This window comes from Podarcis cretensis (genome assembly GCF_951804945.1).
Source record: "Podarcis cretensis genome assembly, chromosome: 16".
NCBI lineage: Eukaryota > Metazoa > Chordata > Lepidosauria > Squamata > Lacertidae > Podarcis > Podarcis cretensis.
The window spans coordinates 20,430,331-20,451,869 of NC_137186.1; the positions used below are offsets into that span (position 1 = coordinate 20,430,331).

The window sequence follows — 21,539 nt, forward strand, 5'->3', positions numbered from 1 at the left end:
GTGAAGGGCCACAAGGATTATGGGCGCATAGCTGAGGCTATGGACTTCCCCACCCGCAGGAGAGCATCAGAACGGACACCTTTCCTTTCCCATCACCCACCCACAAGTCTGGAAGAGGAGGCTGACTTCACCCCAGCCAAGGGACCGCGACAATTGGGAAATCAGCCACCCAAAGGCCATGCAACAGGAAAACTATGTGACCACTTTAAGCGTAGAACCCATCATTGCTCACACCAAGGTTGTCTTTCAATGGAGCACAATAGTGAAATTAAAAAAGTTCAAGAAGGCCTACACATTTGTGGGGCTGGCAAGACAAGCATTCTGCAACCTGAGAATCTCGGCAGTCCTTTAAGAGAAGGATGAGGGACTTGTGGAGGCCCTCCAAAGACTCTCTTTTTAAATTCTTGCAGCTCTTCCCAAAATTCACCAATAACTGCTTGGTATGAGAAGTTGAAAAAAGAAGACCCCTGTTGAAGTTAAAACTCCACAAAGAGTCAACCTTTCTTAACAGATCCTCACAATCCCAGGAGTTTTTGTTGATGGCCTTTCAAATACTAGTTGCTGGCAGGGGTGTCATCTGGGTCAGGGGGCTGAGGCCCCCCCATTTTGAAGGAGGGGGCTGGGCTCCCACAATATTCTGTGATTTGCAGTGGGCTCCGCTGGGCCTTCCCACAGCTATGACAGGCCCTGCCGGGTCTACCTGCGGCTGCAGCAGGTCTCCTCCTACTGTATGACGTCACACATGCTTGCCAGGGTCCCCCAAAGTTGGGTGGAACCCAGCGCATTTGGTTGCTGGGTATAACCAGGACTTTTTTTTCAGGTGCAATTCTCCAGAACTCAGTCCTGGTACCTCTAAGGTGGACAACATTGCCATTATAAGAGAACAGAGGAGGTGTTAATGTTGAGTTCCGGCACCTCTTTTTCCTAGAAAAATAGTCCTCGGTACAACAAGTGGAGAGAGTTTCTGCTGTGCTCATGCAGGCTTCCTCAAAGAGACATCTGATTGGCCACTGTGAGAACCAGATGCTGGGACAGATGGGCTTTTCTTAGGTGAGTCAGTATTTGGAGTTTTCCTCTCCTTTCCCTTCCACCCCAATGAAATCAGACATCCCTGGGATTCTGACAGACATGCAATAGATGTATTGCTACCCCAGTCCCACATAAGAACTGAGCCATGAACCTCCAGCCTTCAGGAAGTGAGAGGTTGGGGGTGGTGGCCAAGGGTTGAAGTGGGAGCAGCCAGGACCCTTCAACTAGCACCCAACCTTCATCTCAAGGGGGAAAGGGCAATGTTCTCTCTCCTCGGCACCCACTTGAGTTCCTGTGCGATGGCTGCGATCTGCTCCACACGGTCCTGGTGGGCGGCCAAGTCGCTTTCAAAGGCCTCATGCTTCCGCATCAGGGCTCTGATCTCATACAGAGATGCCGATTCGTAGTCCTTCTGTGAGAGCATCTCCTCCTTCCCTGTGGTGGGAGGAAGCAGAGCTGGAGTGAGAGGCTGGACTGTGAGCAGAGCAACAAAGAGTGGAATATGAAGAGTGGGATGGAACAGGAGGAGAGGGGATCTCCGCCTTTGGATCTGTCCTGTGACCTCTCCTCTTAGGCCCCAACCCTCCCCCACAGACCCCTTGCTCCCCAAAAAGGAGTGAAAGAGAACCTTTCACTAACTTTTGGGAAGAGGTACGTGAATCCTGGGGACGCAGGTGGCGCTGTGGGTTAAACCACAAAGCCTAGGACTTGCTGATCAGAAGGTCGGCGATTCGAATCCCTGCAACGGGGTGAGCTCCCGTTGCTCGGTCCCAGCTCCTGCCAACCTAGCAGTTCGAAAGCACGTCAAAGTGCAAGTAGATAAATAGGTACCGCTCCAGTGGGAAGGTAAATGGCGTTTCCGTGCGCTGCTCTGGTTCGCCAGAAGCGGCTTAGTCCTGCTGGCCACATGACCCGGAAGCTGTACACCGGCTCCCTCGGCCAATAAAGCGAGATGAGCGCCGCAACCCCAGAGTCGGTCACGACTGGACCTAATGGTCAGGGGTCCCTTTACCTTTACCTTTTTAGGTGAATCCTGCCACTACTCATTAAGTACCGTAATTTAATTAGTTGGAATTATAAATACTTTTATGCATTACCATGTGATTAAATTTGATTGGTTGGTAACTGGATTCTAGAGTGCTCTAGTATTTCTTATGTGATTGGCTAACACTGATCACATGGGAGGTATCTAGTGAAGGAGAGGCTCTGTTTTACGTGAAGCGAGATGATTGTGTTTTAGAATCCACTGTGAACACTGTTAAGTTGAATAGAGGGTTGGAGCACTTCTCTGCTTGAAAGAAAAGGGAGCAAAGCTGCAGGAGAAGGCAAAAAGTTGGAATTGCTCATAGGAGCTGCATGGCGTGGCCTAACTGAAAACATTATGTTTTAATTTATCTGTATAGTTTTCTGCAATGGAAGCTTTTGAATGTTAAAGTCTGGGCATTGGTTTAATTTCCAAAGAAGGGTGTCAGTCATATAAACAAATCGAGCTTCTTAGCTGTGTTTTTGCTACTCTTACTTCAACACTACTGTCCTGAAAATCTATCCATAATTAGGCTTAAAAAACATGTGAAAGAGAATGTAAGGCGGCGGGAGGATAGTGGATTGGGAGGCAGAAAGAAAATGAGTGGCCCACTGCTAGCTCTGGCCCTGCCTACTTTTGGCCCCACCCACCCCTGGCATGTAGTTCCAAAAAGTTTTCCCCTAAGGGAAAGGAACCTTTGATATAAAAGCAGTTCCCTGCCCCTGGAATAGAGGGAGGGGCTCAATTGCGGTCAGGTTACCTCTGGTCCAGGTCTCGTGCAGGGTGGCTTTCTGCTTAAATTTCTCAGCCAGGTGGTCCAGGCGCTCCAGGCGCCTGATCTCGGTCAGCAGCCATTCCTCATAGCCTTTCTCAACCTGCTCCAGCCCCTTCCAGGCATTTGCAATATCCTGCAGGCAAACAGAGGGCAGCTTCAGCCTAGCTCAGTCGGTAGAGCATGAGGCTCCTTAATCTCAGGGTCGTGGGTTCGAGCCCAGCATTGCAGGAGGTTGGACTGGATGAACCCTCACGGTCCCTTCCAACTCTACAGCTATTCGAATCTCCCCTCAAAGTGGCAGGGCCTGCAGCTGTGCCCACCAGGAGCTGGTGCCCAGGCAGAAACATGGGAAAGAGATCCTTCCTGGCACTTGGGCTCATAGCCTACAGCCACATCTGTCCCCACTCTTGACACCCCCTGGCTCAATGCACGGCATTGTAAACACTTGGCTGGGGACCAGGAGCTTGTGCACTCACCCCAATTTTTAGCCTCTGTTAAACAGAAACGTTTCAAAACCTTACAATACCTGTTTGTGCAGAGCAGGGTAGGGAACTGGATCTGGCCCATGGGCCTGATTCTTGTTGGGAATCAATGGAATGACCCCTCCCACCTCAAACCACTTTCCACTCCCTTGGACACAGTTTACTGTCTCCATTGGGCAGTGGCGTAGCGTGGGTTGTCAGCACCCGGGGCAAGGCAAGTAATTTGCGCCCCCTAACCCGTGGATTTTAGCAGGGGGCAGAGAGCTGTGAGTGTGAGCGCGCTCCCCCCCCAGATGTTGTGCCCGGTGCGGCCGGCCCCCCTGCACCCCCCACGCTACGCCACTGCCATTGGGACCCCCAAGCTTAATTAAGATCCAATTGACTAGCTATCACTTGGAACAGCCTCCCAAGGGAAGACTGGCTCTGTCACTGCTTTTGCTTTTTCAGACTGGCAAGCAAGGATGGTTTTATTTCAGCCATCTTCTGTGGAGCTTTGTTTCTCATCCCCCGCCTGCCCTATGCCCACCTGCCGCCCTGTGACTTACAGAGACCATCTTCCCCTCGGAGGGCATGAAGGCCGGGCGGTTGCTGAGGCGCAGTTTTGTCTGCAAAGTGTTGAAGTTGATCTCCAGCTGGCATTTCTCCTGCACGCGGGGTGGCTTGTGCACGCGTCGATAGTCCCGGAAGTCCTCCAGCTTGCGCTGCATGGCGCTCATGCTTTTCTCTGGCACGCGGTTCTCCAGCCATGGGATGGTGCGCCGGATCCATTCCAGGAGCTGACCGGGAAGAAACAGAAGGTGGCTTTAGTTGGCTGTTTGGGGCTGCGGAATCGAGACATGCTGTCTTGTATGCTGCCAACCTCTTGAGACCTAGTAGCCCACCTTTAGCCCAAACAACCATTTTGGGGGCCCACGTCTTAATCTTTTACCATATCTTTGGGTTGCTGCCATGACCCAACTTGGATGCAACAGCAGTGCAAGTGTGGATCTATGATTCCCCTCCCACCGACCCACGAAAGCTTCAAGGGAAGTAAGCAAACAAGCATTAAATGCTGGGACAGGTTGGACCCTGTGAAATGAACCCAGGAATTTTGCTTCTGAGTTCAGTGCTCTGTTTCCTGGTAGGAAGGAATTGGCCTGGAGATGTGAAAGGGGCATTGCTTTTGGGGACTTCCGCGCGGGTAGTTTCAAGATACCTCGCTGGCCAGCTTCTCATACTCCTGCATCAGCTTTTCATTCTCTTGATTGACAGCAAGCACCTTGCAGATCCTGTTGGCTGCTGTCTCAGCCTGGAAGAGAAATGCACTTGCTGGTTAGAAATGGGAATAGTAAATAACAACACCAAAGAGCTGTGGGCAGGGAGGAAGCATAAAGAGATCATCTAGATTAGACTGGGAGTTGGTGGGCATCAAGTGAAAGACATGCCAGGGCATTCAGAGCTTTAAAAACTTCCCATGGTACAAAAATTTGCCTCCTATGTGATTATAGAAATATAGAATCATTAAACAAAACAAGATAGAGAGTTATACCAGCGACTGACTGACTGAGAGTAGAGGATGGTCAATATCAGGATTGGAAAACTTGGAAGTAATAAAGAAGAAAGCAGAAAATAAATGATGGACATTAGCTCTTGAAATCCAAACCATGGGACGTCCCATTGAAATTATTTAATTCTGACTCTATTGTTTTTTGGTTTTGAATGTGGTAAGATTTGGCTTGATTTGTTATTAATATGAATGTTTTTTTAAATTGGAAAATGAATAAAAATTATTTACAGAAGCAAAAAATAAAATAAAAAACAACTTCCCATGATGCAACCTCAAATTCCAAAACAAACTATGTACATTTATCAAATCTACTTGCCTAGGGCTCAGCATCTGTGCTTCACTCTGGCTGCACAATGGGATTAGTGGGTAAGTAGCTTTAATGCAGAGCTTTCAAAACTGTGTGTTGTGACATATTAGTGTGTCAGCTGCAGTGTATAGGTGTGTTGCGTGAACACTCCCCATACTCCTCCTGGGGCTGGAAAGTTTAACCTCCAGTTTGCTAGTAAAACTGAATTAATATGTCGCAAAATGATGCATGTCTAAAAAGTGTATCACTGTTATTAGTGATTATAGCACTGGCATGAGAATACCAGCCAGTGCCTTGGAGGAGGGAATGAAGGAATGGGTTTCCCAAAACCCCAAAACTGACTGTGCAGGCAGTTTTTAAACTGCACCAAAAAAATTCCCCCCCAAAATGGGGAATTTTTTTGGTGCAGTTTAAAACTGCCTGCACAGTAGAAATGTTCTGCATTGGTTCTGCATTGCTCCGGGACAGGAGGAAGGAAGTCAAAATGACACCGAGTTGGTTCAAAGAAAGAGTTTATTCTGCTCTCCGGATAGCAGAAGGCACTTGCGTGATCAAGTCCACAGCAAGTCCAAAGAAATGATAAGTTTCATGCAGTATTTATATCCTCTAGACATCCTCTCCCCCTTCTCCAGCCACGTCAGCTTGTATACGCAGGTTGACATCACATATGTTCCTGCTCTGGCACTCTTAACCATAAAAGGGATTTCCTTCCTGCACTCCTGACCATAAAAGGATATTCCTGTTCCTACTCCTATCTTGGTGCAAGAGGTCACTACTTCCGAGAACGTGCTCTGGCGTTAGTCCCAGACTTGGGTCTCTGCGTCATTTGTGGTCAGGACATAAGATATGTCTGTGTCTGTTCTACTGGTAAAGTCAAGGCCAGTCTTGCCGTCAAACTGATAAGGGAGAGAGCTGTGTTCTTGTTTTGCATTTGCTCAACGGCTAAAGTTTATGCATTTTAGCTAAGGAGAAATGGGAATTTTGGTGCAGTTTAAAACTGCCTGCACAGTCAGTTTTGGGTTTGGGAAACCCATTCCTTCAAGCTCTCCTTTGCTGGAGGCAGTTATGCTGTGTCTTGATGGCAGCCTGTTAGGGATGCTTTAGCTGCATCCTGCACTGAGCAGTGGGTTGTCATAGAAGACCCCCAGTTCACTGATTCTAAAAGGAAGAAGGAACTGGGCTAGCATAGTTCTCTGCTGCAGATATGTAGACCCAGGGGGAAATGCTGCTACCGCTTCTTTTTGCTTACCTGCTCTGCCCCTGCAAAGGCGTGGTAGAAGCAGGAGACATAGGTCATGATGGCTTTCTCGTCTGGTTTGGGGGTGTTGACAATATCTGTGGGAAGAAGACAAAAGCTGAAGGAGGAGAGCAGCGAGGCGCTCAATAGAGAGGGCTACTTGCTAATGCTACTGAATTATATTGATGGCGCAAATGGAGATACATTGCCAAGAGAATTGGTCTTATATACCACCCTGGCAATTCAAAATGGTAATTACAATTCAAAGGAAAACAGCCCAAAATCTTACACTGAACGCTAGGTACCACTCGCTCTGGAATACAGCTACAATGGAGAAAAATCACTCTTAATTTGATATTTCGACAAGAGCAAGAGAGCTCAGTTGGTAGAGCTGAGATTCTTAAGCTCAGGGTTGTAGGTTCGAGCCCCAAGCTGTGCGAAAGATTCCTGCACTGCAGAGGGTTGGACTAAATGACTCTCGTGGTCCCTTCCAACTCTACAATTCTAGAGCATGGTGCTGATAACACCAAGGTTGCAGGTTTGATTCCCATATGGGATATATTCCTGCGTATTCCTGCATTACAGGGGGTTGGATTAGAGCAGGGTTTTCCAAACCTGGGTATCCAGCTGCTTTTGGACTACAGTTCCCATAATCCCCAACCATTGGTCCTGCTAGCTAAGAATGATGGGAGTTGTAACCCCAAAACAGCTGGAGAACCATGTTTTTGAAACTGTGGACTAGAGATCCTCAGGGTCCCTTCCAACTCTCTCACTCAAACAGAAACACACACATGGTGCCTGGCTCCTCACCTTCTGCATCCAGCATCTTAGGGATATCCAGGTACTTCTCAGCCACCTCAAAGGCTGTGTTGAGATTCCCAATGGGGTCATCCTGTGGACAGACAGACACAGTTGCTCAGAGTGAGTCGCTACACCATGGCAGGGAGTAGCTGGCAGGGTTACAGGTGAGGATGAGTCGGAAGGTGAACAGCCCCTAACGTATTGCTGCTCATGCTGAACTAACTATGGCTATAAAAAGCTGCTTTGTGCTGCCAAGACTTTATCTATCAAGACAAGTCTCCCCCATTCTATCTCATCTTTTAAACTGGTGACACCAGGAACTGAACCTACAGCCTTCTGCATGCAAAGCAGACTCTCAGCCACTGAGCTACACCCTTAGCAAAATGCCCTCCATAATGGGGGACAGGGACAAAGCAGTGGATCTTTGGGCCCAGACACACAGGGGTCGGATTGCTGGCAATAAGCGCCACAAGGAGAGTCCTATTTGCTCTAGCTGGGTGATTGGCAGGGCGGGAGGGACGGGTGCTGGAAATCACAGGTTGACTCAAAGGACAAAGATGCCAGCAGACACTGCAGAGATTGCACGCAGAGAGCCTGAAAGGAATGGGAGCAGCCAGGAAGACGCAAGAGGAAGACAGCACCTTTCTGAGCTTGGCATAGTCAATGAGGTCAGGGCGGTGCCTGTGGATCAGGGCGCAGAGTGCCAGGCCATCCTTCCAGCTGGTGGGCAGCACGCGGGCATGGAGAGAGAAGAGGGAAAGAGTGAATGAGTGAGTCCTGGGTCTCTTCAGCTGGGTCTGGGTGGCCTCCAGCTTTGGTTCAACATCCTTTGTCAGAGAAATGGCAGCTGCCCCATCCAGGTATGGAAAGGCACAGGGGGCAAATGAAGAGGAAAAGGGAGGAACAGAAGCAGACATTGCGGAAGGAGCAAATCTAGTCCATAGAGGGGAGGGGAACCTCAGGCTCAGGGAACGGATGCGGCCCTCCAGGCCTCTCTATGCGGCCCGGGAACTCTCCCCAAACCATGTCCCTCAACAGGCCTGCTTTGCGCCTTCCTGGGATGCTTTTGGCTGGCTGAAACATGTCCCTACATATCTTTAGGCACCAGGCAAAAACTTTCCTCTTCTCCCAGGCCTTTGGCTAATTAAACAATTGATGGTCTTTTTTAAGCTGTAGGAAGAGGGCACTGTTTTTCTTTGTCACTATGTTATGCATTTTTTGTGTTTTTATATTGTAAACCGCTCTCAGATGAAGGGCGGCATAGAAATTTAATAAATAATAATAATATTCATCCAATGCTCCAGCCACATTTGCCTCTGGCTCTGCCCAACATGGGCGTGTGGCCCTCAGAAGGTTGTCCTGAAAGGAATGTGGCCCTCGGGCTGAGCAAAGGGGTCCCCTGGCGAGAACTGGCTTCCTTCTTCCTGCATGAACATTGGCCCTGTTGCCCTCTGGGCAGAGGAGGCTGGTTGCAGGAAATTAGTCTAGAAGCTAAGTCCCTTTTGGCACCCAGCTCTGGTGTTGTTCCTCCATGCCAGGGGGCTATGCTGCATCAGTTTCAAGCCAGCAAACAAATGCTGAATCCAGCTGGTAGGTGTGGTATTTATTTATGTTTAAATGTCCCTATTGCAGAGTTGGGGTTCTGCAAAAGCTCTTTTGCCTCAAAGCAGGCAGAACTGGGAACTGGGGGAGGCTTCTCACACTGAACAGAACCAGGGACAAAGCCCTGACTGTCCCCCACCCCAATCCCACCCCGTTTTCCTTTAGGGAATTCTGTTGTCAGCAGACAGAAAGTTTATTTATTTTGTTGCATTTTTATCCTGCCTTTTTCATCTGAGGAGCTCAGGGTAGTGCAGATGGTCCGCCTCCTCATTTAATCCCCACAACACCTCCCTCCCATTAACCTATCAGGCAAGTGCCATAGAATCATAGAACTGTAGAGCTGAAAGGGACCACGAGGGTCATCTAGTCCAACCCCCTGCAATGCAGGAATATTTTTGCCCAATGTGGGGTTTGAACCCTCAGCCCTGAGATTAAGACTCCCATGGCTCTACTGCCTCAGCTCTGTTTTTATATATGGAAGGGTTTTTAAAATATTGGGGTTTGTTTATACACAGAATTGCTTTTCATTTGAACTATTTTACACTTTTTCTTGTTCTGCCATTGTAACTATTGCATTTGTTTCATAGTTAGGTGTTTTATTGCTGTAAGCCGCCCTGGGAAGGGTGGGCTAGAAATCCAATTCAACAAACTAACAAAAATCATTTGCCATAATTTTATTTGTCAAATAAAAGCACCTGCCATTGATGCTTTGGCTGAGATTCCCGCATCAAAGGGGGTTAGACTAGATGACCCTTGGTGTACCTTCCAACTCTACAATCCTATGATTCAATTCTTCTTATTCCTCCTCCTCTTCTTGTATCCTGGCTGCATAGAAATCTTGTCCCTCTTTCACTATGCACAGCCTGTGCACTTGTAAGCGTGTAGCAAACAATGAATGCAGCTGACCCCAAATTGTGTGTGACCCCCCCCCACCTGCCTCATACCTGATGTGGAAGTTTTGCACGTTGACATTCCGGTAGGGAGCAGTCTTCCTCTGGCACCACAGCAGCAGCCCCTCCTTGGCTGAGGTTTCTGGAAAGAAAGGAAGGAAGGAAGGCTCAGGCAATGGACCCTCTGTGCTGGCTAAGACCCAGGAGTTACTTCGATACCCGGCAGGGACACTGGCTCTTGTTTACTCTTTTCCACTCAGAGTAGATGTCATTTTCTACTATTGACTGACAGCAACTCTCCAAAGTCTCAGTCAAAGTCTCAGCCAGTGTGGTGTAGTGGTTAAGAGCGGTGGAGTCATAATCTGGTGAACCGGGTTCAATTCCCCACTCCTCCACATGCAGCTGCTGGGTGACCTTGGGCCAGTCACACTTCTCTGAAGTCTCTCAGCCCCACTCACCTCACAGAGTGTTTGTTGTGGGGGAGGAAGGGAAAGGAGAATGTTAGCCTCTTTGAGACTCCTTAGGGTAGTGATAAAGCGGGATATCAAATCCAAACCTCCTCTTCTTCTTCTTTCCCATCATTACACCTTACTGCAATGCACTTGCTCCAGCACCACTAAGCCATGCCAGCCTGCCCACCTATTGCAGGGTGGCCCATTCCCATTGCCATTGCCAGTGGCTTTTCAGGATTCCCAGCAGAGGACATCCTTTCCTGACACATGGCGGATTTAACTGGTGGTGCTGGGAGTTGAGCTTGGGACCTTCTGCAATGGAGGGGCGCAGGGAGACCATCCCCAGAGACTGTCATTGTTGGTCAGCTGCCAGGCGGGGGCACACCAGAGTAGGAGGCTCCCCATTCTGGCCTGGTTGCTGATCTGCCTGGGCGTTGCTCCCTTTTCTGAGCAAAGGCCAGAGTGAGAGATGAAGCAGCCGCTGCCTCTACCTTCCCTGCCTGCTCCTTTGCAGCAGCGCATATTGCGGTCAGAAAGAAGAGGACAAGGGAAAAGGCAGTGAGGACCATGGCAAAAAGGACGAGGGCTTCTTATCTATGGGACTTTAAGCTGGTCCTGTTCCCTTTTCCACTTGGGTCCTAGGAGAAGCTGCATTGTACTGAGTTAGACCCTTGGTCTGTCTGGCTTAGTATTGTCTATACTGACTGGCAGATGCCACTGGGGACTGAACCCAGGATGTTCTGTATGCAAAGCAAGCGAGTCAACAGCTCTTCCCTTAAAAAAGCAGACCAGGATGCTGCGAGGGGCTTGTGTGCCCTTGTGTTCACCTTCCACTGAGATGTCCTGGATGGCAAATCGAAGGATGATTGTCCAGATCATGCCCAGAGTCATCTTCAGGTTCCCATCCACGATTTCTGGAAAAGCAGGAGGGGATGGAGGGAGCTTAGAGAACCACAGTGTTTGGGGTAAGACCTGCATCGTTTCAGTTGTCTCAACAAAACCACACAAATGAGACATGGATTTTCACCAAAGGGATTCCAAACATGTTTGGAGATATAATCTCCTTCTGTGGGGGCACAACCTGGGGAAGGATGTCTGTCCAAAACATCTGACAAGCAAGTCTGGATTCAGTCATTATTGGGCTTATTTATGTACCACTTTTTGAGTTTTGCCAGGCTGAATAATTTGGTACTATCCACTCTTTTACCCATTTCGCTGCTCACCCTGACTCCAGATTGTTTATGAATAAGCTAAATTGTACCAGTTCCAGTACAGATCTTTGAAGGGGACCTTGCAATTTACCTTTAAAGGTAGTGCTGTTGAGTGGGACATCCATCTGCTCAGAGGGCTGTACTGGTTGCCAATATGCAGTTTAAGCTTTTGCTTTTAGCATTTAAAGCCCTCAACAGCTTAACCTAAGGAACGACCTCATCCCCATGTACACCTGTTCTTCAGCATCCATGATCATTGGCCGTGCTGGCTGGGGATGATGGGAGTTGAAAAACAACATCTGGATAGCACCATGTGGCTACTCCTGGCTCTGAGAGCACTACATGCCCCAGAGATGTGCTTAGCATGCACTACAAACCAGGCTTTTAGTGTTACATCTCCAGCCCTCTGGAATGAGTTCCCAAACAAAACACTCACCCTCAGCACCAATAGATACCAGCTTGACCCCCTTGCTGGCGATGAAGTCTAGTGCCTTGTTGACATTGGCGATCTTGTGGAAGCGCATCTTCCCTTTATCTGGCTTTGGCAACCTTTCACCTTTGGGGAGAAAAGGAAGAGGAGGGAAGATGGAGGATGAGGGAGAGTCAAATATAAAGTATTCGTTCAAAGCAACACTATCAACAGGAAACTAATATATTATCTTAAAGATTTCAAAATGAAACATCACAAGGGAGGTTGCAACAGACCAACTGCTAACTCCAATTAAATGTAGCAGATCCTGGCACTTGGTGATTTGGAGTCTTAGACAGAAGTTGAACAAATTGTAAAAGTTTTATTGTGTTGGTGACTTGCGAATTTTGCCTCAACCTCTCCGCTTCACATTTCTTGCCCCTGGGCAGCTCCACAGATCATCACCCTTGCCAAGCTTTTTTTTTTTTTTAATACCTGAAATCACCTCCAGCAGAAGCATGAGCTTCAGGCCATTCCGGAAATCTTCCTCAATGTTCTCGATCTGCGTTCCTGCCTTCCTCAAGTGAGAGTTACACCAGGCTGTGAATGTCTGCAGGAAACACAATGGCAATGGTCAACTGAGTCACCGAATACCCATACACATCACACCTCTGTTTTTATGATGATTGCATTGAAATGCTAATGATTAAGCAGCATAAAGATGCCTTAAGCCAGGGGTCAGCAAACTTTTTCAGCAGGGGGCTGGTCCACTGTCCCTCAGACCTTGTGGGGGGCCAGACTATATTTTTTTTTGGGGGGGGGAATGAACAAATTCCTATGCCCCACAAATAACCCAGAGATGCATTTTAAATTAAAGGACATATTCTACTCATGTAAAAATATGCTGATTCCCAGATCATCTGATTGGGCCAGATCCAGCCCCTGGGCCTTAGTTTGTCTACCCATGCCTTAAACAAATAAATAAAACATGCACACCGTAATTACTGAGGGTTATATTCAACTAAAGAGCGACTCAGCCTCTGCATATCAGTTTCTGGGGATCTCCAATGCAAGGAGAACACTGTTGCACACAGGCCATGCTTGTGGACTTCCCTGGGGGAATCTGGTTGACCATTGTGAGGATGAGATGCTGGACCAAATGGGTCTTCTTAATGATGTCCTTTTCCAGCTTCGCTAAAGCTGCCAATCTATTGTCCTTTACATACAGACTCCTTGCTTACGGTACTTAGAATGGGGTGGAGATGCAGGAAGGAATGCCCCTTATCCAGAATATCTCCCCCCTTCTAGAAGGAGTATCTAGCTATTTCCTGGTGAAGATACTGAAACACTCCATTTAGACTTTGCAGGTGGGCACTAAACCGACACTGCCATGAGACCAGCACAGCTTGGGTGTTGGAGTGCTTTGTTTTTAAAGGGTTGCCATATTCCCCAAAGTGAAAATCTGGACGAAGTTGTTGAGCTTTTTTATTTTTGGCCTTTTTCGAATTTTCAAATGATTAAATATATATATATATATATAAACACCCCCCTTTCATGTGTCTGGGTTTTTCAGACATTTTGCCAATTTGCCGAAAATCCACCCGGACGCCATTTTCCTGCACAATTTCTGCACATGTCTGGGAAAACCTGGACATATGGCAGCCCTAGGTAAAAAAATAAATACATCTAGATATCAGACCCTCCAAGTGTCCCCATTTTCTAGGGACAGTGCTGGATTTACAGAAGCCATCCCAGTTGATCCTGGCATGCCCCATCTTTCCTTAGGATGTTCCTATTTTCATCAGATAAATGTTGGAAGGTATGAGCCAGCAAAATGAGTAACTATACAAACATTAGAAGACATCTGAAGGAAGCCCTATATAGGGAAGATTTTTTAAATGTTTGATGTTTTATTGTTTTTTATACATGTTGGAATCTGCCCAGAGTGGCTGGGGCAAGCCAGTCACATGGGCAGGGTATAAATCATAAAATGATGGTGATGATGACATAGAATAGGACATCTTTATTTTCATCATAGAAAAGTTGGAGGGCATGCGATCATTCAAATAAAGATACTGTACACAACATTTATACTTGGCAGGCAGGTGTTAAACCGACACCGCTATGAGGCTAGCACATCCTGGGTGATTGGTTTCTAAATCATGGTAAAAAATAAATACATCCAGCTATTCGGGGAAGCAGGTGACTGGCTGGGAGTTCCCTGTTTTTGGAGAAGTAGTGGGTATGTTCCTCTCTGTGTGTGAAATATGACTAAACAGGTCCAATTGGAGCATATGGGATCATACATTGCCTTCAGTTCATTCCGCAGCATCCTGATCTCAGCTCCCCTGCCTCCCACCCCGGTGCCTGGCCAAATTTAGACCTGGCCCTCAAGGTGCCTGCAATGAAGCAAGTTTCATGCAATGCCCTGAGTCTGCAGAATATATTTATGGCCAGCCACCTGGCGCCAACAGAATGGGAAGGATGGGGGAAGAGCAGTGTTTCCTGACCATCCCAGGGCACTGAGCTTGTGTACAGCAGAGAGCGTACAGTGCAGGACGTGGCGATGGCAGGCACATGGCAGGCTGTCACAACAAGCAGCTCCAGCTGGCAATTAATAATAATAATAAGAATAATAAATTTTATTTACATCCCGCCCTCCCCAGCCGAAGCCGGGCTTAGGGCGGCTAACAACACTAAAGTAGTGCAACATTATAAAAACATTATAAAAATTAATTAAAATCAAAATTGATGGCAACCATAAACTAAAATTTTGTAAAGATTGCCAAAGGAGGGAGTCAGGATCAATTGGATCAATTGTTGCTGCATTTTGTTTTGTTTGTTGTATCATTTTACATTACTGTATCGTAAGCCACCTTGTGTTTGTTGCATTGTGTGACTGCCTGGTTCTGGGTTCAGTTTCAGATTAAAATGGGTGTTCAGGTGTACACTCTGAACCCCGCCCTTTCTCCGCATTACCTTGTGCACACTCCCTTTAAACTCTTACCTAGGGACTGACTACACTTCAAGGATTTAACAGAGGTCTCCTCAGTCCAAGGATATTGTGGGGCCCACAGTGGTAGTAATGGGGTTAGGGGAAACTTCGCCTCCAATTCAACAATTCCCAGAATCCTTTGGGAGAAGCCATGGCGATTAACCTGGCATATAGCTGATACTGTATAAACATTTGTGTGTGCATGTAACTCAGGCAGGCCTCTAGAATTACACGTCCAATGACCAGACAAAACAGAATCTGGAAAATCTGAACTGAGCAGTGGTTTGAGATGGGAACTCTTGGGGTCAGGGGCCAAATGCAGCCCTCCCAACTTCTCCCCTATTTATTGTTATTTTATTAATTGCGTTTACATTCCAGCATTTCCTCCGAGGAGCTCGGAGTGGTGCACGTGGTTTTCTCCCTCCACAATTAATCTCCACAACAGCCCTGTAAGGCAGTTACCCAAGCAACTTTCCTCAGACCGCACCCCTTCTCCCCCAACCCATGCACCCCACTAGCTCTGCTTTGCGTCTTCGGTGAGTGTTTATGCCTGGCTGGAATGTGTCCTTGAGCTCTGACAACGCTCCTTGTTTGCCTAGATGAGGGAGAGAGAGGGGGAAGTGTGTTGATAGAAGCTACCCTGCTGTACACATGTGAAATGTACACTTGCTCCACCCATTTTTGCTTATGACCATATGCACCACTGATAAATGGCCCCTCTGGGAAAATATATATTTCTCCATCTGTTCTAGGAACTGGGAGTCAGCACAACATTTCCAACAGCTTTAGAGTCTGGGGGTTCTGCTGGCACACAGCTGGTGCTCAGCACCTGTTTCTGATATTTGAATTGCTATGAATTGGTCTTGAATTGCATTCATTGTTTGTTGAATTGGTTTGGTTTTTTGCTCTACCCGGTACTGCGTTTTTTTGATTAGGTATAAAATGCCCTTTAATGAGTCGGCTTTTGTTGTGTTCTATCATAACATGCAATTTCCAAAACCAGGTCTAGGGGGGAAAATATGGGAGGACAACTCATAAAGCACCAGAATCAGGATATTGTCTGGATTCTCCAAAAAATGCACATGAACAAAGGACGGCAGTTCCGGAGGAATGGGCAAATGTGTGGAAACCACATTAGAATGGTCCTTACAACCTGCTGTTGTGTTTTTCTTTAAAAACGAGCAGCTAAACACCAGAAGATGGCTATGAAGCGCTAGATAGTAAAAATGGGTTGGGGGCCATTTATTTATTGGAAACAGCAACATGAGGGCTAGAACCCTCATGTTAAACTAGGAAGCTGCCTTATCCCATCAGATCATTGGTCTGTTTAGGTTGGCAGTGCCACAGCCCTGTTTGGAGATGCCAGCTGTTACATGCCACCCCAATATCCAAGCAACAACAAGACATTCCAGGGGTGCCTGCACTTACCCAGGGTTCAGTTTCCTTGGAATGAGGATCAGTGGAGACTGTGGTGTCTTTAGGAGACATGGTTTTATTTATACTTATATACAAACTGAGCATGGGGAGCCTAGGGCTTGCTGATCGGAAGGTCAGTGGTTCGAATCCCCGCGACGGGGTGAGCTCCCGTCGCTCGGTCCCTGCTCCTGCCAACCTAGCAGTTCGGAAGCACACAGTGCAAGTAGATAAATAGGTACCGCTCCGTAAGCAGCGTTTCCATGCGCTGCTCTGGTTCGCCAGAAGAGGCTTAGTCATGCTGGCTACATGACCTGGAAGCTGTCTGCGGACAATGCCGGCTCCCTCGGCCAGTAAAGCAAGATGAGCGCCGCAACCCCAGAGTTACCCGCGACTGGACCTAATGGTCAGGGGTCCCTTTACTTTTACCTTTACAAACTGAGCATAGTATGGAGGGTCTCACATCTTAGGTTTCCAGGGGGAGCTCCAAGTCCACAGAGCAAGGCATGTCTCTTGCAGCTTCCAGCTCTCTCACTCAGAACTCTGGGTTGCATCTACCAGCCAGGTGAGAGGTGGCTACTTGTGATTTATCTTGTATTTTATTCTGTGAACTGCCCTGAGATCTTTTGACGAAGGGTGGTATATAAACCTTAATAATGATAATGATTTGCTCTATGGCACAGAGCAACTTCTTTGGATATGTTAAATCGCTATGCTTAACAAGGAGCCAAAGTCATTACCTCGAGGAAGGAACTGGTTTGGCAATCTTTCTCTTGCACTTTCTTCTACCCCCACAGATACAGGATTGCACATTTGGAAAGGGAGACTTACAGCACCCAGCACCCTCTGCTGCCAACTCAAAACACCAGGAATTAAACCAGCAACATTTTGCATGCAAGGCAGGTGCTCTGAGCTACAGTTCTTCCTCTGTTAAGATTTGTGGGAATGGGATGGAGTAAGCTGAGCATGGAAAGGGGCAATTGACCTGTTTAAAATAGTCTCGCAGCATACCCAAGAGCTCAGTCCTGCTTTTCTAGATGTATTAGCCTAATCTGCTCCCTGAGGTTCTGGTGGGGAAGAGCAACATTCATTCCACACACCCACACCCACACCCCTGCCTCAAAACAAAAACACCATAGCACTTTGTCCTCTCCTCAGATCTTTCCTGAATCCTCTGATTCCTTCTCCCTCCCAGTCCCCTTTCCTTTTGAGTCGTACCTGGCTAAAGGGAGCGACAACATCATTATTATTTTCCCAAAAAAGTGCAGACATGCATTTTAAGCATCAAACAGAATAGAACGTGCTCCTAAAAATAGGCAGTTTTACAGAGGCATGGGTTCGTCTATTTTAAAAAATAAAAATACAGTTGAGCTGCGTCTGTGCTTTAGTCTATTTCTAGAGACTCCTCAGAGGCAAGAATTTCGAGACAGGAATGTTGCAGGAAGCTTCCCAGCAACCGCTGTGTAACCTGAATTAGCTGGCTTTTGAACCCAAAATAAATTAAGCTCCAAGGCAAGCACTTCTGCTGAGCTTCCAGTTGAACCAATAATGAATTTAATCCTGTTTTATTTTTAAACCCAAGTCTAAACCTTTTTTTAAAAAAAGTGTTAAACTGTCAGCCTTCTGTGGAATCGTGTGTAACTAGAAATGACTGCCCTAAATATTTGTAATTGTGCTTTGGGACATCTGTGGCACACAGCCTCCCCCAAAGAATCGTGGGAACTGTGGCTTGTTAAGGGTGTTGAGAATTGTAGTTCTGTTGAGGCTAAACTACAGTTCCCAGGATTCATTTTGGGGGGCACCATGTGCTCTAAATGCGTTTTAAATGTATGGTGTAATCCCTTATATCTCAATAACTCCAGCAGGAGAGAGAGATAAATACATACTTAACACCGTCTTCCCATTGAAACCAATCGGAATTTAAAATATTTCACTTTGGCTAGGATTCTGCTCTATGTGGGGGCAATATGGCCCAGTGGCTAGCCTTAGACTGGAGAGAGACGGGTTCAAATCCCCACTCAGCCAAGAAGCTCACTCGCTCCTTGGGATCAGAGACCTAGGTCACAGGGTTATTGTGAGGATAAAATGAGGGCAGGAAGAGAACCATGTACACTGCTTTGAGCTCCTTGGAAGAAAGGTATCATTACAAATAATAACACAAGAATCATATTTACGGCTGCATATTCAGGCTCCAACAGATTTAATCCTAGCAGTCTGGGATCTCTCGTACCTCCTTGCAGGGAGCCTCTCTCACTGTCCAACACAGGGGGGTGGAGAAACCACAGGCATTGGCTTGGGGGCCAGATACGGACCCCCAGGCCTCTCTGTTTGGCTCTCAGGCTCTCATTCCTCAGTGGTCCTGCTTGGGGTACTCCTGGGGTGCCTTTGCATACCTGGAAGTTCCCTTGAGCTAGGATGACAAATCATCCTTGCTAGCCTGGATGGATGTGCAAATATGTAGAGGAGGCACCACTGGTTTACGGTATGTGGGGCTGGAATGTGGGGCTGGTTTAAAGCGATTCAGACACTGTTGGATTTTGGGGTGTTAACTACGAACCCCAGGTTGATTTATCAATTACTTGTTTTGAGGGGTGATGCAAAAACGCAGGGTTTTCACTGCAAAATGACTGCAGAATTTTGGCACAACAGGATCATTGGGAGGGAGGAAGAGAAGAAGAAGAGGAGGAGTTTGGATTTGATATCTCACTTTATCACTACCCAAAAGAGTCTCAAAGCAGCTAACATTCTCCTTTCCCTTCCTCCCCCACAACAAACACTCTGTGAGGTGAGTGAAGCTGAGAGTCTTCAGAGCAGTGTGACTGGCCCAAGGTCACCCAGCAGCTGCATGTGGAGGAGCGGGGAAGCGAACCTGGTTCACCAGATTACGAGACTACCGCTCTTAACCACTACACCACACTGTAGACAGTTTAAAATTCTCACCAGGCTACCAAGGTCACAGGGTGACCTTAGGCCAGTTGTTCTCTCTTTCTCTCTCTGTCTAAGCTAGTCTGCAGGGTTGTTGTGAGGATAAAGTAGCGAGGAATCTTTTTCGCCCCCTTCCAGCTTCTTAGAGGATATAAATCTAAATGCCTGCTTGCTTTCCGTGGCCCAAGAATGGAAAACCTGTGTGGCCCTTCAAAGGTTGGAGTCCAACTCCCATCAGTGCCAACTGGCATGACCAATGCTGATGGGTGATAGGAGTTGGAGTCCAAAAACATCCCAAGGGCTGCTGGTTCTCCCATCACTGCCATGGTTCTCCCAACCACTGAGTGGTTCCCACGGGAATACAAAAAAGTCCCACGACACTTTAAGCTGCAGTCCTAACCTGACTTACCTGGGAGTAATCCCCACTGAATTCAACAGGAGTTGCTTCTGAATAGACATGCTTAGGTCTAGCAGCACTGCACAGCCCTGCTTCCTATTTTCTCAGTTCTTCACTAGACTGAACCACTGTGGGTGCAGAACAGGTCTGCCAGTTCCTTCCCGCCCACCCACAAGTGTGGTGCACACCACATGCTTGATCCTGGCCACAATCCAGAGAGCCATGCATGTGTAACAGCCATGCTGTTGTAATGAAGAGCAGGAGGATACATTGCAAAACCAGCCCCGGGCCTCTCAACTGATCCCTTGTCCCCTTGTCTCTTTCATAGAGTGTGCTCAGCAACCTGCTCTTATGGGACAGTTCTGAAAGTCTGTTTGGAAAAGAAGGTGGAGGGGCTGCTTCACAGAAGTTCAGAGCAGTGGCGTAGTGTGGGTTGTCAGCACCCGGGGCAAGGCAAGTAATTTGCACCCCCTAACCCGTGGATTTGCGCCCCCTAACCCTAACCCCCAGATGTTGCGCCCAGTGCGGCCGGCCCCCCCTGCACCCCCCACACTACGCCACTGGTTCAGAGGAGGCCTACATGCTTGCTTTAAGCCTGCTTTCAAGAGTTACAGATTTATCCAGGTTCCAGATCTACTACCAGATATTGTAGGATGCAACAGAGAATGCCCGTGCGGAACTGTGAACGTTATCTTGATCAGAACATGTGCAGTGGTACCTCGGGTTAAGAACTTAATTCATTCCGGAGGTCCGTTCTTAACCTGAAACTGTTCTTAACCTGAGGTACCACTTTAGCTAATGGGGCCTCCTGCTGCTGCCACACGATTTCTGTTCTCACCCTGAAGCAAAGTTCTTAACCCGAGGTACTATTTCTGGGTTAGCAGAGTCTGTAACCTGAAGCGTCTGTAACCTGAAGCGTCTGTAACCCGAGGTACCACTGTACTGTACTTGGAACTTTGAAATCTCTTGAAATGTTAGATCTTCACATTGTTTTTCTTTTCACAGAATTGTAGAGCAGGAAGGGACCCTGAGGGTCATCTGGTCCAACCCCCTGCAATGCCGGAATCTCAACTGCAGCATCCATTTCTTCATTGTTTCTCCAGTGAAGACTGCTGAAGACGCCTTGCCACTCTGCCTGAGCAATATTCAGTAAGTTGTAATTTTCTATATATACGGTATACATCCATGCATCTATTTAGCTTTTAAATGATTCTATGATTTGTTGTTATATGCTGGTGGATATGTCAGTGCAACCATAGAGGGGAGGTCAGACTGAATGATTGATGAATAGTGATTTGGTTTGCCATATTTTTAATCTGATGTGTTTGCCAGACAACATGGGCAGGCAGGGGGGGAAATTAGGTGTGCATAACAGCTTTTGTTGTACAGCTGATTCCCACCTGGCCAAGCCTGGTTTTTCTCCAGCAAAGTTCTGAGGATGAGCCTAGGCAAAGTGCCACCCTTGCCTGAAAAGTCCAGTACATCTGAACTGTGGGAGTGTGATAGATCAGTGGGAGAGGCTGAAAAAGAGGCGGGTATAACCATCTTAAAAGTTTGGAAAAATCCCAGGCATCTGGTTACCCTGTTACGTAGAAATCTGAAGCTGGCACATAAATGTGCCACAATTCTCCTGCACCTATACTGCTGCACACAAGGGCTGTGGCATGTAAAACATTGATTCTGGCACTTAGGCAGTTCTGCAAAGTTTTGCTGAGAAATTTGATGCGGTATAAGCTTATGCAATCAACAGACCACATCAGGGGTGGGGAACCTTGGGCCCAGTGGCCAAATGCGGCCCTCCAGCACTCTCTGACTCTCAGGAGTCTCTCCAGGCCACACACACCCCTGCCCTGTTCCATGCCCTCCCTGAATGCTTTGGCCTGCGAGAATGCTTATGGCTTGCCTTGATGGAGGGTGCAAAGAGGTGTGGGGTGTCGTGTGTATGTGTGTAGAAACCTTTGACTTTTGTCTGCCTGGAATGTGGCAAAGGTCAGGTTGGCATCTGTTGTTCCAGCCCTGCCACGTGGCTCCCAAAACGTTGGCC

At 47.6% G+C, this 21,539-nt stretch overlaps 1 protein-coding gene and 1 long non-coding RNA gene across 2 annotated transcripts in view; one reads left to right on the plus strand and one right to left on the minus strand.

Annotated features, from left to right (window-relative positions):
• The window catches only part of ACTN3 (actinin alpha 3), a 41,581-nt gene that overhangs the window by 8,319 nt on the left and 11,723 nt on the right, over positions 1-21,539 (minus strand). Inside the window, exons 2-12 of the mRNA XM_079956575.1 lie at positions 12,261-12,375; positions 11,793-11,912; positions 10,973-11,059; positions 9,748-9,835; positions 7,843-7,921; positions 7,211-7,292; positions 6,413-6,498; positions 4,506-4,598; positions 3,856-4,086; positions 2,814-2,961; positions 1,314-1,464 (exon numbers count right to left, since the gene is read on the minus strand). Of these exons, the coding sequence (XP_079812701.1) occupies positions 1,314-1,464; positions 2,814-2,961; positions 3,856-4,086; positions 4,506-4,598; positions 6,413-6,498; positions 7,211-7,292; positions 7,843-7,921; positions 9,748-9,835; positions 10,973-11,059; positions 11,793-11,912; positions 12,261-12,375 (1,280 nt within the window). The remainder of the gene's footprint in view (positions 1-1,313; positions 1,465-2,813; positions 2,962-3,855; positions 4,087-4,505; positions 4,599-6,412; positions 6,499-7,210; positions 7,293-7,842; positions 7,922-9,747; positions 9,836-10,972; positions 11,060-11,792; positions 11,913-12,260; positions 12,376-21,539) is intronic.
• On the plus strand, positions 4-20,591 carry LOC307205150. Its single transcript, XR_013833916.1, has 3 exons — positions 4-1,050; positions 16,644-16,738; positions 20,501-20,591. It is a non-coding gene; the product is annotated as an uncharacterized lncRNA (long non-coding RNA).